At 50.8% G+C, this 16,022-nt stretch overlaps 1 protein-coding gene across 1 annotated transcript in view; it reads right to left on the minus strand.

The window, feature by feature from the left end:
• Positions 1-16,022, minus strand: part of ELL (elongation factor for RNA polymerase II) — a 60,457-nt gene that overhangs the window by 22,626 nt on the left and 21,809 nt on the right. Inside the window, exon 2 of the mRNA XM_045853377.1 lies at positions 3,154-3,201. Within this exon, the coding sequence (XP_045709333.1) occupies positions 3,154-3,201 (48 nt within the window). The remainder of the gene's footprint in view (positions 1-3,153; positions 3,202-16,022) is intronic.

Raw genomic sequence — 16,022 nt, forward strand, 5'->3', positions numbered from 1 at the left:
TTGGGGGGAAAGAATTCTTGCTGCAGCTGAACATGCCTTCTAGGAGCAAAGTAGCCATTTTTGCTGGCCTGGTGGGAGGCGTCACCCCCGCAACCCCATACTCAAGGCCCTTTCTACATACCACCTTCTCTTCTTGGGGCTCAGAAGAGCAATTGTCGGCCCTTACCTCCCTCCTCAGGCTCCAGGGGTCTTGGCTGCACAATGTTTCCAGACTCCAACACCCCCATCCTATAGATACTTTCTAGATATTCCCAAGCAGTCCCTGTTACCACCGACACAACAACATGCACCTAGTGGCTCAATCTTGAGCACATCCTAACAGACATGGCTCCTCACACAGACACAGGTGAAAGGCCTGTAAGCCTTACAGAGGCCTGTAAGCCTCTGTCAGACCTTATTCTAGAAATTGCAGCTCATGCTCACCACAGCCCAGGGAAATGTGTAGGTCCTGAGCTGCTCTGGACAAAACCCCACCTCTCCTTTTTTCAACGGAAGAGTTCTGGAGTGGCGTTGGCTATGTGGGGGTGCTTTACCAGCAATCAGGGGTTAACAACTCAGAAATGACGCCCTGATAGCAGAGTGCCAGTCACCTGGCTCATTGCTTCTGAGAGCATAGAAAACACAGATGCAAATATGTACCCATCAAGTGGACAGGTGAGTGTTTTGCTCCAGCAGACAAAACCCTGGAAGGTGGACACATTCAAGGCAGGGGCCTAGTTCTCCAGGGAATGTGGTAAATGCAGTAGACTGAACAGAATGACTATGACCACCAGAGGGCGGCATGGGGCCAGTCTGGCAGCAAGCTCAGACCAGCCCTGCCAACACTGGGGAAATGTCCCAAGGAACCAGTCAACAAGGGGCCCAGCTGCACACTTCTACAGCCTGGATCTAGTGGCGGTCCCAGTCTAGGCTAGGAGGTGGCCACAATGAGCCCAAAACCTACCCAGGAGGTATGCTGATGCCATGACCCTCTTCCAGCTGCACCACATTCACATCTGAGGAGGAAGGGCACCAGGAGCTGAGTGAGCTCATTCTGGGCTATAGGGAGTACAATGGATCTCCTAAAGCCATGTTAATTTGCACATGACCCTCTAAGTGGACAAGGTCTCCATCTGGGGGTGGGTGAGGAGAATGAGGGACAGAAAGAGAACTAAAACTAAGGTCCTTGAGCCAAGGAGCCTACAGATAGAGTCTCAATCTTCAGTCCATCAGTTTCATGGGTCTCTGGGGATCTGGTCCCTGAACATCAGATCAGTCAGGCCCCTAATGAGCATGTTCCGTCCAGCCCTCGTGGCTCCTTCATCTGCACCGCACCTGCTGCTCTATCTCCAACCTTTCAGGTGTTGCACACAGAGCAAAACCCTCTCCTTACTTCTTGGGAACACCCAGGCCCAGGTTTGCATGTGCAACGGAGAGATCAGAAGAGGGAGGACAGAGCTGCAGTGCCCTGCTTCCTCCTTGCCCGTCTAAGTGACCATGCACATGCAGCCTGGCCCTTCACATCTGAAAGGGAAGAAGGGAACATGTCCCATCGATGCCTAGAAGGAAGAAGAGGAGGTACAGATGCCAGGGAGGCAGACTCAGCACCTGAACCTATGTAGCAAGCTGGGGAAAAAGAGAATGCCCTTGTCACATAGCCCACCCCAGCCCTCACCCAGGTTCACAACAGGGAAGAGCCTTCTGGTGAAGATTCGTGGCCTGGCCTGCCCTGAGCTGCAGCACAGCGCCTCCATGCTGAAATCTTCTAGAAACTCCGTTGGGCAAAAGAAAGCCCAGAAGGAAGAAAAAGTGGGCAAAGCGTGATTCTAAAACTAGGGTAGTGGAACCCCACATCTGGAATGAATGCGGCTCTCAGGCTTTCCACAGGAATTTGAGAGACATAAGGCAGGTATGGGCCCAGGAGAACCTCGTGAAGCACCTGTGAGTGGCCATGTCGGGGTCTTGCTGAAAAATGAACACTGACCACAGTGCCCCTTTTCGTGCACTGGCTTCATCTTCCCACAGCTGCTGAGGGCACAGGATAACCATGGCCACCGGCAGGCATCATGAGACCAGTCTGGCAGCAAGCCCAAGCCAGCCCTGCCAACACCCCAGAAATGTCCTAAGGAAAATAAAGAAAGGTGGCAAAAGGGTGACCCCAAGACTCTGACAGGGCCAATGGAAGCACAGAGGCTCCTGAAGAGGCACAGGGGGGTGGGAGTTGTCTGGGTTTTTGGGGGTATCTTGCCAACCCTGAATGGTATTGATGTGATGGTCAGTTTGTGTATTCCCTGGCCAGGTCGCAGTTCCTGTGACACCACAGCGCTAATCTGGGCATGTGTGGAGGTGTTCTGCAGACACAATGACATCCATGACCAGCTCACTTTAAGTAAAGGAGAGGATGCTCAATGGCTTGGGTGGGCCTCTCCCAATCAGCTTAAGATCCTAATCAGGATCTTAAGAGGGAAACCCAGTCTCTCTGAGGAGAAAGCACCCCCTGTAGATTGTGGCACTGGCCCCTGCCTGCCCCACAAGCATATCTTGGATCCTTGTATCTGTATAGACACGTACATTTCCCAGAGGCCCCCTCTCTGGAACCCCTTGGCTGACCAAAACCCACAGCTGGCCTTCAGGCACAACTCTTCATAGAAACAAAAGATTTGCAATAAAGACTAGAAGAAAAACTAGTGTTCCGACGGGTGTTTGGTGGGTGGGAGGTACTGGGGGGTGGCCCTAAGACTGGAGGGAAAGGGTTATGAACAACTTGCCCATTCTTTCATTCCCCAATATTTCTGTTAACATGGTCATTTGGAATAAAGTACACTTCCGAATAAAATGAGGGCACTGAGTTTCTATAATCCCCCAACCCAGTTCCAAAACACAATCACCCATGGACTTGGGTCCATAGGGGGAGACGAGTATCCTACCCAAGAGAGGACACTGCTTGGGCTGTGGGCTGCAGCGTTGAATTAGCACAGAGATCAGGTCAGAACAGGGGTTGGGGGCCTGGGAGCATCTAGAGGCAGAGCTCAGCCTGGCATGGGGACTGGCCTGGAGTTGAGGTGGATGGGACCAAACACTGCACCCAATTACTGCTGTGCCCAATGAGTTATGACAGGACCCAGACGCACCAGTCCCACAATTCCAGATGTGAGTAACACAAAAACAACTCACCCCTTGGCTTCCTTGAAATCGAATTGATGGTCTCAGAGAAACAGAATCCTGCAAAAAAGCAAAAGAGGAAAATGCTAAATAAAGATAACTGGAAATCCAGAGCCTCATTTCCAGTTATCTAAGGAGCAGGGTAAGGAGCATGTGTTCAGGAAAGGTGAGAGAAAACACACGTGTCTGAAAACTACAGGAAAGGTCACCAAAGCAGGGTCTTGAAAGATCAACGGGAGTTCTCTGAATGCACTGGGGCTGAGGGTATGTGAGTGGCAAGACTGGACACACAGGCAGTGGGCAGCCCCTCACTGATCTCCTAAAACTGTCATCAGCCCAGGCCACCCTGCCTCACAGATACCACCTCCAAATGGAAATCAGGGTGGGTGAGCACCACTGGCCAGGAGGCAGGCTGACGGGTGACTCTGGCCCCCGCATCACTGGCAGGATGAAGCCCAACACCTGCCCAGCTCCAATGTCACAGTTTCAGAGCAATTTGTCACTGTGCCTGGGGTGGCAGAATTTCTAAATGTCATAAAAATATATATAGTAAAAAACTCAAAATAAGTACTTAAAAAGCTTCAGCTATTCAGAGATCAGCCTTCTGGTGGAATTTCGGAAAGCATGTGGATCCAGATAGAGGACTGCACCTTCTCTTCCAACCTTGGTCCTGGAGCACCCACCTTCTGTGTAGCAGATACCATCCCACAGTGTGGTCCTGGCTTGTCATCATGACCCCCTCTGCCATCCCCCAAACCCACAGGGCCCAAATCCACCTCTGTGCCAGCTTGTCCCCTGCCCACCCAACCTCCTTCACACAGCAGCAGGCGGCTGTGCTCTCCCACCTCCATCTGAGCCCACCACCCTGCCTCACTTAGAGCGGGGGAGACTCCCCACCCCTGTGCCCCCGCTATAGTACCTCCCTGAGTGCCTGCTTGTCAGCCCCCTCACCCAGAATGTGAGGCCCACAGCAGGTGAAGTAGTAGAGTGGTTCCATCCTAGTGGAGAGAATCAACCAACAGGCAGGCCCAGACTTAATAGGTGGCTGACCTCTTGGAGCCCGTGGGTCCATCAGCTGCTGGGCTGATGCTCTTGGGCATGTGAGGGAGACAGCTCAGTCAGCCTGGACATAAGGGCCACACACGTATCATTTGTTTACCAGGAACCCCCTCTTTCACCAAGTATCTCAAAGGACTCTGCTGTCTAAAGCAGACCTGAGGGGTCACTCCATGCACTAGCACTTACCCCATGGGATCTGACGCCTCACAAACCACCCCATACTTCCAAACACTGCTAGGCAGGCAGAGAGGGACATCCTCCAGTCCCTTGTCCTGCTCTAGGACTGAGAACCAGCCTCTGCAGACACAGAAGTCTTGGTGCTGGTAAGACAGGGGCCAGGCTCCTTACAAAGCAGACTCAGGACCAGCTGACCCGACCCATGACCATGACCTTGACCTGACCCCTGCCTGGGCTCCTGGTCAGAAAATGAGAAGCACAGCACCAGTGCGGGTCTCATCCTGGCAGGGTCCTTGGAGATGCACTATGTAAGCAGCCTCTGCTAGGAATTAGGTTAAAGAGATGAAAAGAAGACATGAAAACCTGGCCACTAAGCAGGTGAGAAGCCCTCAGTGTCATTACCCGTCGATAAAATATGAACTGTGTACCTAGAATGGGAAGGATAAACAACATCCCAGAACCCTTGTCCGTGGTTGGTGGGAACACACACCACGTGGCTGCTGTGGAAAACAGTCTGGCAGTTTCTTAAAAGGTTAAACACAGAACTACCACATGACCCAGCAAGTCCACTCCGAGGAATTAGCCAAGAGAAATGACAAATGCACTAGAACTTACATGTAAACAAGCACAGCAGAACTGCTCTTAGTATTTGAGAAGTGGCAACAACCCAAATGTCCATCAGTTGGTAGGCAGAGAAATAAGAGAAAACCATCCAGAAATAAAAAGGAACAAACTCCTGGTGGACACAACATGGACAAACCTTAAAGCCGCTGGCTAAGTGAGAGGCATCAACATATGACCTCACGCATTGTTTGAGTCCATTTACATATGTTTCCAGGGAAGACGAAACTAAAGAGACAGAAAGCAGGTCAGTGTGTGCCAGATCAGCAGATCAGGCCCACAGAAGACCTTCACTGAAGACTCTGGGGGCTTTGAGCAATATTGCAGGAACACAGAGGAAATTCCTCAACAGCCGGGGGAGATTCCTGTCTGCCAGCCACATTTAAGGCAAGAGTGATATAATATGGGCAGAAGGGAAACCGAAGATATCAGAACACAGCAGCACAGGCAATGCTAAGGCAAAGCTGCCCTGCCTGTCATTATTATAAGCTCTCTGCTGACACCTGATCATCAAAGCCAGGAAGGAAGGGTGTTTCTGGCAGAGGGAGGGAACAGCAGGGGCAAAGCAGGAGCAGAGATTAGGGACACTGCAGTGGTAGAGGGCAGTGGGGCTTGGCTCTTTCACTTCCAGGTTGCTCAGCCCAGATCTCCATGTAGGGGTCAGTCAGGGTCAACTCCAGTACTGTGTGTGCCATCCACACACAGCAAAACCTTTGTGCTCCAGAGCTTGGGGCATGGGGGCTATGATGATAGCGATGACAAGAGGCTGGATTTAGAGTAAGGAGGGAGAGGAACTAGGAAGGGCGCCCTCCTGAGAGGGACTCCACCAGAGCAGCCCGAGCACCCACGTGTGCTGGTCTGCCCTCCCTCAACCACATGCTCCCTGTGGGCCATCCAGTGAAGCACTTAGCTGGCTTGGTAGCTGTCAAGCAAGTTAATCTGGAAGACTCTTTGGTTTCAACGTCATTCATTCCCTAAAGGCCTCAAGGAGACATTTCACGTTGGAGAGGTCAACTGAGAGGCCTAGAAGCCCACTCTTTCTCTATGATGCTGGGAGGGCTCCATGATGAAGTGCATGACCCCACACAACCCAGCTGTTATTGTTGAGCCAGGCTCTTGGCCACGTGGGCTTGCCTGGTATCTTATTCCTTCAGACGGACCAAGCCCTTGTTAACAACAGAGCATTTCGTACCTTCTCTCTCTCCCCCCACACACACACGTGACTTCCCACAGGCTGTCTATAGCCATTAACAGTAACAGGCACAACTTTAAAGGGCTGGGATAGAACACTGACAACCTAGAATTCTATATCTAGTGCAAAGAAAAAGTGGAATAGAGACTTGTCCAGACAAAGGCTGAGTGAGTCTGTTTGCAAAAGAGCTGCTCCCCTGCAAGGAAGGTTCTGGAAGTTCTTCAGGAGGAGGGAGAGTGACACCAAATGGACACATGGGTCTTACAGATGATGAAGAGTGCTGGGCATGGTGAACCCGTCTATGAATATGAAAGAATGAATTACATTTCTGTAAAAGATCACTGACAGTCTGGGGCACAGATAGTAACAAAATGCAGGATTCGGACACACAGCACTAAATTTGAAATGTGTGCAAACGGAAGGCAGTGATAGTGTCAGGTGTGCAGGGGCCACCTCAAGCTCACGGGTCTCCCAGAAGGTGAGCGTGGTACCAACAGTGTCTTCTGAGTGAGCAGCCAGAGCCCAAATCGAAGGTTCCTTTGAGGCAGGACCAGCATCACCCCAACACCCCAGCAGTCGGACCATCCTGGCAGTTCAGGGGCTCCTTGTGGGAACATAACCATCATGACCTGGCTGGCTGCTCCCTGCAGGGGCCGACAGCTCACAAGGTTAGGGGCCCTGCTAAATCACCTACAGAGCAGGACAGAAGGCAGTGTCCCAGGACCAGTAGGGTATGACAGACTGACCTGGGCACTGCCTGTTTCCCATTTCCTTGTTGCCTCAGCAGCTTCTGGGTTGGCCTCAGACCAAAATTAGCAAGTCACCAGGTAATGTAACTTCCCTGGATATCCCCGGGCACAGCACTGCCACCTCTGCACCTGTCACACTTGGGACCTGAGTGGGCTGCACTTCAGGCAACACCATATCAATGCCTCAAGTCTCCCCAGATCCTTGCAGGAGTGTCAAACTCATCTTCACCGGGGGCCACATCAGCCTGGTGGTTGCCTTCAAAGGGCCGAATGTAATTTTAGGACTGTGTACATGTAAGTACTCCTTAACTAGGGGCAAGGAGCTCTGCATTGCCGCCGGGTAGAAACAAGGTGCCGGGCTAGATAAAACAAGGTAGAGGGCCTGATTCGGCCCACAGGCCTTGTGTTTGCCACCTGTGCTTAGGGGTTATGTTGTTCCTACCACAGGTGCAGAGGTCACGCACTCCCAGGATCTGAGCTGATCAGTGCAGTGCCTCCCAAGTAGCAGGCATGGAGGGGCCCTCAGGAAGCCCAGCCTCCACAGTGGCCATGTTAGACCCGTGCACAGCCACGCACCACCATCTGCTAGCGTCAAACGGGGGTGAAGCTGCGAGCTGCTCAGGACAAGCATCGCTGCTGGCACTGCACTTCAGCCAAGCTAGGACAGCCTGGTGGAGCAGGCAGTGGGGGAGGCTTCAATGCACTGGGGCAGGAGTATCTGCACCCCGAAATCATTTGGCCACCTGGCAGCTCCCTCTCTAGGGAAGCATCACCTGGATGAAGAAGCAGTGTAGAGACCTGGCTGGTGTGGCTCTGTGGATTCAACACCGACCTGTCAAGCAAAATGTCACCAGTTCAGTTCAGGGGACATGTCTGGGTTGCAGCCCAACCATGTGAGAGGCAACAGATTGATGTTTCTCTCACACATCGCTATTTCTCTACCTCTCCTTCTCTCTCCCTTCCCCTCTCTTTGAAAATAAATAAATCAAATCCGGGGGGAAAAAAAAGAAGCAGTGTAGAAAAGATGGAGATGCATGTGGAAGAAAATGGGGAGCGCGCTGGGAGATGACAGTCAGAGTAATGTGTGGCCTATGGGAAGAGGCACAAATGCTTGAGGAGGAACTCGAGATGGCCAGAAACCCCTTTTCTCTGCCCATGGAGAAGAGGCTTGGAGGGTGAGGCAACAGGAAGTGGCTTATGAAATCCACCTCCAGGCCCTGACTCAGGTGGTGGGGCATCATCCCACAAAACAAAAGGTCTCTGGTTTGATTCCCAGTCAGAACACATGCCTGGGATGCAGGTTCAGTCCCTGGTTGGGGTGCAAATGAGAGGCAACTGATCAATGTTTATCTGCTTCTTACTCCCTCCTTTCCCCTCTCTCTAAAAATAAAGCACTGGACGGCCTCTACAGTAAAAGGTGAGCTCGCCTCAGAAGTCAGCAGACTGCAGCTGAGGGGCCCTGAGTTGATCAATGCGGTGAGGAAAGCAAGGGGATAATGATCATCAGAGCAGAATATGGAAAATTCCACAGGACACACCTGTTGGTTTCTTCAATAGGTGGATGGCACAAGGGGAGGAAGGATGGAGTGCTACAGATTACCACACACTTGGCATACACGTTGCAAGTGGCTCCGCATGGCCCCGACAGAACCCAATCACCGTGAAGACCCCATGGAGACAGCAAGCAGGGTGCCAGGGGCTGGGCTTTGGTGCTCTCACAGAGCTGCACCAAGGTCATGTCTACAAAAACCAGTCCTTATCTGTTGATATTCAATATTGTCATTGAAAAAGACATGGGTGAAATGAAAAGATACCTGGGATTCTTTTAACAAACGCTCCTCAGGAAAGAGTTCAGACGGGCCGGTGAGACGCTCAGAGGGTGAGCCTGAGTTGATGGCTCAAGAACTATCATTATTCTCTGTTCCATCTACATGTGAACATCCCCATGTGAAAGGTTTAAAGTAAAAAATGCACACAGAAAAGACCATGTGGTGTACAGAATAGATCAGGCAAGGACTGGCCCAACCTAGATGCGACTCTGGGCCGTCTGCCACCAGCCATGTGTGGAAAGCAGCACCCAAGCCCTGAAACGCCCACTACACACAGTGTCAACATGGCTGGGGCAGTGTACTCCCTGTGGTATACCTGGCCCAAACCACCCACCCTCGTGACCCAGAGGTGCCCGCAGAAAATGACAGAAGGGAAGGCATCTGCTCCTCCTTAAGGAGAGTCTTGTGTGATTCTACAGAGCTGAGACCCAGCCTTCCTGAGTGGAGTGTGGCCAGGAAAGGGGGAGGTAAAGTCCTGAGAAAAGGCCTGGCTGCAGACCTGGCAACTGTCCCTTCTTTTCCAGTAAAGTACAGAGGATTAGGAAATGCCTTTCAGGAACCTTCCCTAAGACTTCCTGGAAGGTTCTGAGCAGGACACAGAGGACATGGAGAGTTCAGACATTGTCTGTCACTATGAGGTGTTGTTTCTGTGAACCAGACACAGACATGTACACAGAAGACCAGTCTACTGGACATGGCTGGCTCGGGGCTGAGCTGGAAAACCTGGGCAGGACCTAAACAGGAGCCCACAGCAGCCCCCTCCCCCTGGCTGGGAGAACAGTGACACAGTCATCATTATGGGGCAGACATATAAAAGCAAAAAAACAGACTCCAAGGAGCTACAATCAGTACCTACACACTGGCCAACACAGCACATGTTTCTATCCGAAGTCATGGAGGTACACAGGAAGCACAGGAAAAAGATTTAAGAAACTCTGAGGATTAGAAAAATAGGTGCAAATACTCCAACCTCCACACCCCATCTCCACTGTTTTCTGTCCCTATGGCTGTACCTCTTTTAGGTCATACAACCCTGGCCAGGTAGCCGAGTTAGTTACAGCAGTGTCCCAATACACCAAAGTTGTGGGTTCGATCCCCAGTCAGTGCACATACAAGAATCAACCAATGAATGCATAAACAAGTGGAACAATTCAATGTTTCTCCCTCTCCCCCTTCTTCTCTCTAAAATCAATAAAAAAAAAAAAGTCCAAAATGATGTGGCTCAGTGGGTTGGCATCATCCCACGAACCAAAAGTTTGCCAGTTTCTTTTTGAGATTTCATTTTATTTTTTAGAGAGGGGAAGGGAGAAAGAGGCAGAGAAACATCAATGTATGGTTGCCTCTTGAACACCCCCCTACTGGGGACCTGGCCCACAACCCAGGCATGTATCCTAGACGGGGAATTGAACCAGTGACCCTTTGGTTCACAGGCCAGCACTCAACTACTGAGACACACCCACCAGGGCCAAAAGTTTGCCAGTTTGATTCTGGGTGAGGGCACACGCCTGGGTTTTGGGCCAGGCTGGGGCATGCAAGAGGCAACCAATCAATGTTTCTCTCATACATTGAGGTTTCTCTCTTTCTCTCTCCCCCTCTCTTCCCCCCTCTCTAAAATAAATAGAATCTTAAAAAAAAAAAAGAGGTCAAGTAAATGGAATCATACTATATTAGTTTCCTGTGGCTGTTGTAACAAATTACCATAAACTTGGTGGTTTAAAACAACACATTTAGTCTCTTACAGTCCTGGAGGCCAGAAGTCTGAAATCAATGTCCCTGGGGCAAAATCTGGCACCAGATTTTGAATGCACCAAAGCATTCAGGGGAGGATCATTCCTCCAGCTTCTGGGACTCCAGGGGTCATTGGCTAAGGCGCCACCACCCCAATCTCTGCCTCTGTGGTCACATCATCTCTTCTTGTCTGTGTCAACACCCCCCCTCTCTCATAAGATCACTTGTGATTACACTTAGTTCCTCACCCTCCCAGATCTTGGATAATCCAGGATAACTGCCCCCATAATCTCAAAATCGTTAATCACATCTGCAAAATTCTTTTTCCATCTGAGGTCACATTCACAGGCTCCAGGGGTTAAGACCTAGATATCTACTGGGGACCCTTATCCAGCTGACTACACACACACTTAGCATAATGTCTTTGAGGTAGGTCCATGCTGCTGTCACTGAAGTCTACTCCTTTCAAGTCCACTGCTGAGTATTAACCACTGTATTACACCAATCTGTTCATCCATTTGCCGACTGAGGACACTGGGTCATTTTCAGTTTGGGAGACTAAGTAAAGCCACCATGAACATTCACATACAGGGTTTTTGTTGTGTGTTTTTTAAAGATTTTATTTATTTATTTTTAAAGAGGGGGAAAGAGAGGGAGAGAAACGTTGATTTGTGATTGCTTATGGCATACTGGGGACCTGGCCCACAACCCAGGCCCATGCCCTGATTGGGAATTGAACCAGCAACCCTCTGCTTTGCAAGCTGGCACTCAGCCCCTGAGCCACACCAGCCAGAGCTGGGTTGTTTTCTTATTACCATGTTTTGAGAGTTTTTTATTTATTTTGGAGAGATATTCTAGAGCTTTATCAGATGAGTTTTGCAAAGACTGTCTCCCAGTCCATGGCTTATCTTTTCACTCTCTTAACAGCAGACTTAAAAAAAAGAAACCTAGAAGTTCTTAATTCTGATAAAGTGGCTTTAAAGTTCTTAATTCTGATAAATTCTACCAATTTTTCTTTTATGAGTCTTGCTCTTTGCCGTTGTAGCTATCCCCTTTCTTTTTTTATCCTCACCCGAGGATATATTTATTGATTTTAGAGAGAGAGAAAGGGGTTGGGGAGAGAACCATCAATGTGAGAAACACTGGCTGGTTGCCTCCTGTAAGTGCCTCAACCAGGAATGGAAACATCATCCTAGGTACATGCCCAGACTGGGAATCGAACCTGCAACCTTTTGATGTATGGGAAGACACTCCAACCAACTGAGCCACTTAGTCAGGGCTCCCCTTTCTGTTTTTAAATAATTCTATTATGGAAATCTACTAAATTCTTACCAATTTTCTTCTCCTCTTCCAAAAAGAAGCTCCAGAGAGCTCTAACCCCAGTGGCCACCTCCTCCACCCCTACCCCATTGAAGGGTCTCTCAGATTCCCATGCCTGCGCTCCCTGGATGCCAACCACCCAGATGATGCAGGGTTTGCAGACATCGTCTAGTTTCTACATGATGACCCCTGTGGGGTGGGGTAATGGGATTCTTGTCCCACGGCACCTGCCCCTCACCCTGAGCTGCAGCACATGCTGCCCCACCCAAGACGCACACATGGATTTGGCCAACAAGCTGGACCCAGGTCATGGGGAACAAAGACCACACCCCTGCCAGGTCCCCTGTGTCCCTCATGTCAGCCCACATGATGGCCACCCCAGGGGTCCAAGGCAGTGAGTCAGGCACCAATCAGATCAGAGCACAGGGGACACTGATACGCAGGAAGTATAAACGGACCCATGAGGCAGGGTCTGGCACATGCTCCCCACAGCCTGATGCAGGTTGACAGCTTCTGAGCCCTGACTAGCGGGGGCTGCATGGACTTCCTGGGCATGGGCTCCCACAGAAACTGTCGCCAAACAATGCAATGACCTGCAGTGTTGGAGACAGCCAGCCTTCTTCATAAAACCCACTTCCATCTTCAACTGTGCAATTATCAGCATTCCTGTCGTACTGATGAAAATGAGGAGGCAGAGCTGTTCAAGGTCACAGGGAAGAGCAGAGGTCCCCACCCACCAGCAGAGCTGATCCCAATCTCACAGGAAGACAAGCCCTGTGGTGCCACAGGGCTCACACTCAGTTCCCCACTCTATTTAATGTTACCCCAATTTCACAGTTTATTCAAACTCTGTAAAGTACACATGACCCTGTGGTAATGAAATGAGACATTCACTAAACACTTCATACTAAATTGCTTTTGTTCCACTGAACCCCATTCCGTCGACAGAGAACATCCCCCTGAGACACCCATGCCCCACAGCTGCCAGCAGAACGGCTGTCACAAGCCACCAACCGCTGCCACCTCTCTGAACAGTGCAACCCACGCCTGGGCTGGGCTCTCCTTTCAACACCTTTGCCTCATTATTTCATCTTTGCCATCTGCCTTTCCTCAAATAGAAAAATTAAGAAGCCGCCCTATGTGAGTACCTGCTGCACACCCCCAGCACACACAGCCTGCAGGCTGAACCCAGCCTACAGAGTGGCCAGGCCATGTGCTAGTCTAGTTAGTACCTGTCCCCGTAGCAGTGGCCATTGAATGGCCAGACCAGGATCTCACTTTTTCTGTGTTGCCCTCCACTGTGGGACAGAGAAAGCCTGTGCCATGTTTCAGACGGAGCAACTCTGTCCCAGGTGCTATCTCGGCACCTAAGAGCCCTGCCTCCAGAAAGGAGGGGACCTTGGGAGTACAGTTCTGGCATTCTCTCTCTCTCTCTCCTCTCTCTCTGTCTCTGCCTCTGGAACCCCTCATGAAACAAACAGGAAATGCAAATAGAGGGGCAAGAAAGCACACTGGTACTTTGCTAAAGCTTGTCTGACAAGGTCTCACCAGGAGCTGAATGTTGAGTGGGATGGTTTTTCTTCTTAACTGTTCACTAAAACTGTTCAGCAACAGGAGTGTCAGATTCACTCTGCTGGAACCTGTCCTCCACCCATGGCCTGAGGATGACATGACAACCCCCTAGATAGCATCAGACACAGAGGAAGCTGAAGGCTTTACCTAGGCTGCAGGGTCCCTCAGGACACAGCAGGATGCTGGCTTCCTGAATGCTCCACATTTCAACACCTAGCTCAGCTTGAATATCTCCCATCTCAACATCTACCCCTCAGATCCATCCCAGGAGATGAAGGCACAAATCATACACCCAAAAGCTGTGGTTGAGGCCTTCTCTTCCCTTCAGGCTTTATGTCCTCCAACCCCCACTCTCGTGGCCTTCAGCCAGTGCCCACTAGCAAGTCACTTTCCTGCATCCATTCCTACGCCTGGGAACTGCCAGGTCAGGGACTTGCCTTCCCTAGCCTTGAGCGTCCTATACCTGCAAACAAGGACCTGGGGCTGCCAGGTGCTCAGGTGTCATCACTGACAGAGCCAGGAATGGATTGGTCCCTTTGGACCCTTGCTTGGTCACAAAGAGGCTCAGGTGTCAGACTTCAGGAACAAGAGAATTCTCTATCACCTGAACAAACAGAACAGATCTTTCTGAAACAACCTAGACTTTCAGACTCTGGCAGCTCAGGAGCTGCTATGACCCAGTAGGCAGGGCCTAGGTGCCCTCCAGCCATAACCACAGCTGCAGAGAGGCTCTCTGCCTGCTGTCTCCCTCATGGTGAGCACCCCCCTCCCCGGGCACTAATGGAATGCCAGGAGAGCATCCTCAAGATGGGCATTCTCAATCTGGAAGTTCTGAAAACTGCCCAAGGCCCCAGCAGGCAAGCAGCAAGTGAGACTTGTCCCCAACCACCTCTCCATGCTCACCAGCTGCCACCTGATTCTCATCCCATGAAAGGACTGGCCCTGATCTTAGGTTAGGTGGTACCTAAGATCCACCAAGGAATGGTGGATTGCCGACTGAGGAAAGATGACCATTCCTCAGAGAAAAGAGCCAAGGAGAAATGTCACCAAACTGGGCTCCCCCAGCAGGGCATCTGGCCTCTCTCAGGAAGTGTTGCACCAGGAGCTTGGTGCCCACTGGCCCTCTAGAGCCTGACTGCGGGACCTCCTGTGGAAAAGGTCACGCAGTTCTAGGACCAGCTTCAGGTGGATGATGAAACTGAGGCCCAGGAAACCAGAAGCTTGGCTCAAGGTCACTGGCTCAGTAAGCAGTAAAACATGCATTCAAACCCAAGACCCTCCCCAGGTAAGGAGGTGTGGGCCCTCTGCCACTTTGGAATGTATCTTCCCACTGACTGCCTTTCCTTCCACATCGGTGGGGTCACACTGCTTCAGATGTTCCTGTCACCCTCACTGACTGCCAACCAGTGTCTTCCACTACAGCTGTGTAAGGCACTCACCTCTTTGCAGATCCCTGTTCGTTAACTGGTTCTGAAAGCATGCCTGAGCCTGAAGTCTAAAACTTTCAGCTGCCTTTTATAAAACATTCTGTCACATGACAAAAAACAAAAGCAGCTGGTCTTGCCTCAGACTGACAAGATAAGCTTCAGGTATTTTTGCCTAAAAGCTGAGTCCCCTCACCCCACACCATACCTGGCCCAGAAACCAGGAGGCAGCTGGAGCTCTGCTGAGCAAAGGAATGAAGGTATTCTCTTTTGTAACCACATGACAGCCACTAGCTTCACTACATTCATTACTGACAAGACACTGTGCCACTGTCCACCATCCACATGGCCACTTGGCTCAACAGTGTCCTTGCATGGCTTTCCCTTTTAAGTGAAGCATGGTACACAGCCAAAGCCACCTCATCTTGTCAGCCACCTTTAATCCGGAAGTTTCTCAGCTGTTCTTTGACATTTTAGGGCATTGACCTTTTAGGATAATACAGGACCCCCCCACCCCCCTTCTTCACTAGACCATGCTACATTCTGGGTCTGCCTAGTAGCCCATGATGAATCTCGTTATGTGTTCCAGCTATATGCCTTGATGTGACTATGGCCTCAGACGTACCCCAAAGGTCTGTCTGCTCACATGGGGCCATTAACTCTGACCACCTGGGCAGGGACACTCAGTTAAGTCTGCCTTCTCCTCAAGCAGCAGATGCCTATTCCCCATCTGTAGCCCAGGCTCAGCCCCACCCCCACCCCTCTCCACAGCTTCACAGAGGTGGCCATAAAATGTAGTTCCTGTCTCCGCTGGCCTTGGCATCCCACTGTAAGCAGGAGCCCTCCTTTCCTCCTCCCCTTACTTATATGACTATCATGGACAGTGTGATAGTAAATTTGAAGTATCAACTCGGCTAGGCCATAGAACCCAGCTGTTTGGTCAAATACCAGTCTAGATGCTGGGGTGAAGGTGTTTCTTAGGTGAGATCAACATTTAAAGTAGCAGTCTCTGAGTAGGGCAGATTACCCTCCATCATTTGAATAGGCTTCATCCAATCAGTAAAAGGCCTTAAGAAAAAAGATCAAGGTGTCCTGGAGGAAGAAGGAATTCTGCCTGCAGCCCACCTTTGAACTAGAGATACATCAGCCTTTCCCAGGGTCTCCAGCCTGTCAGTCTGCCCCACAAGTTTCTGACTTGTCAGCACCCATG

Source organism: Phyllostomus hastatus, unplaced genomic scaffold (genome assembly GCF_019186645.2).
Source record: "Phyllostomus hastatus isolate PE091 unplaced genomic scaffold, TTU_PhHast_1.1 phas_contig_98, whole genome shotgun sequence".
Classification (NCBI taxonomy): Eukaryota; Metazoa; Chordata; class Mammalia; order Chiroptera; family Phyllostomidae; genus Phyllostomus; species Phyllostomus hastatus.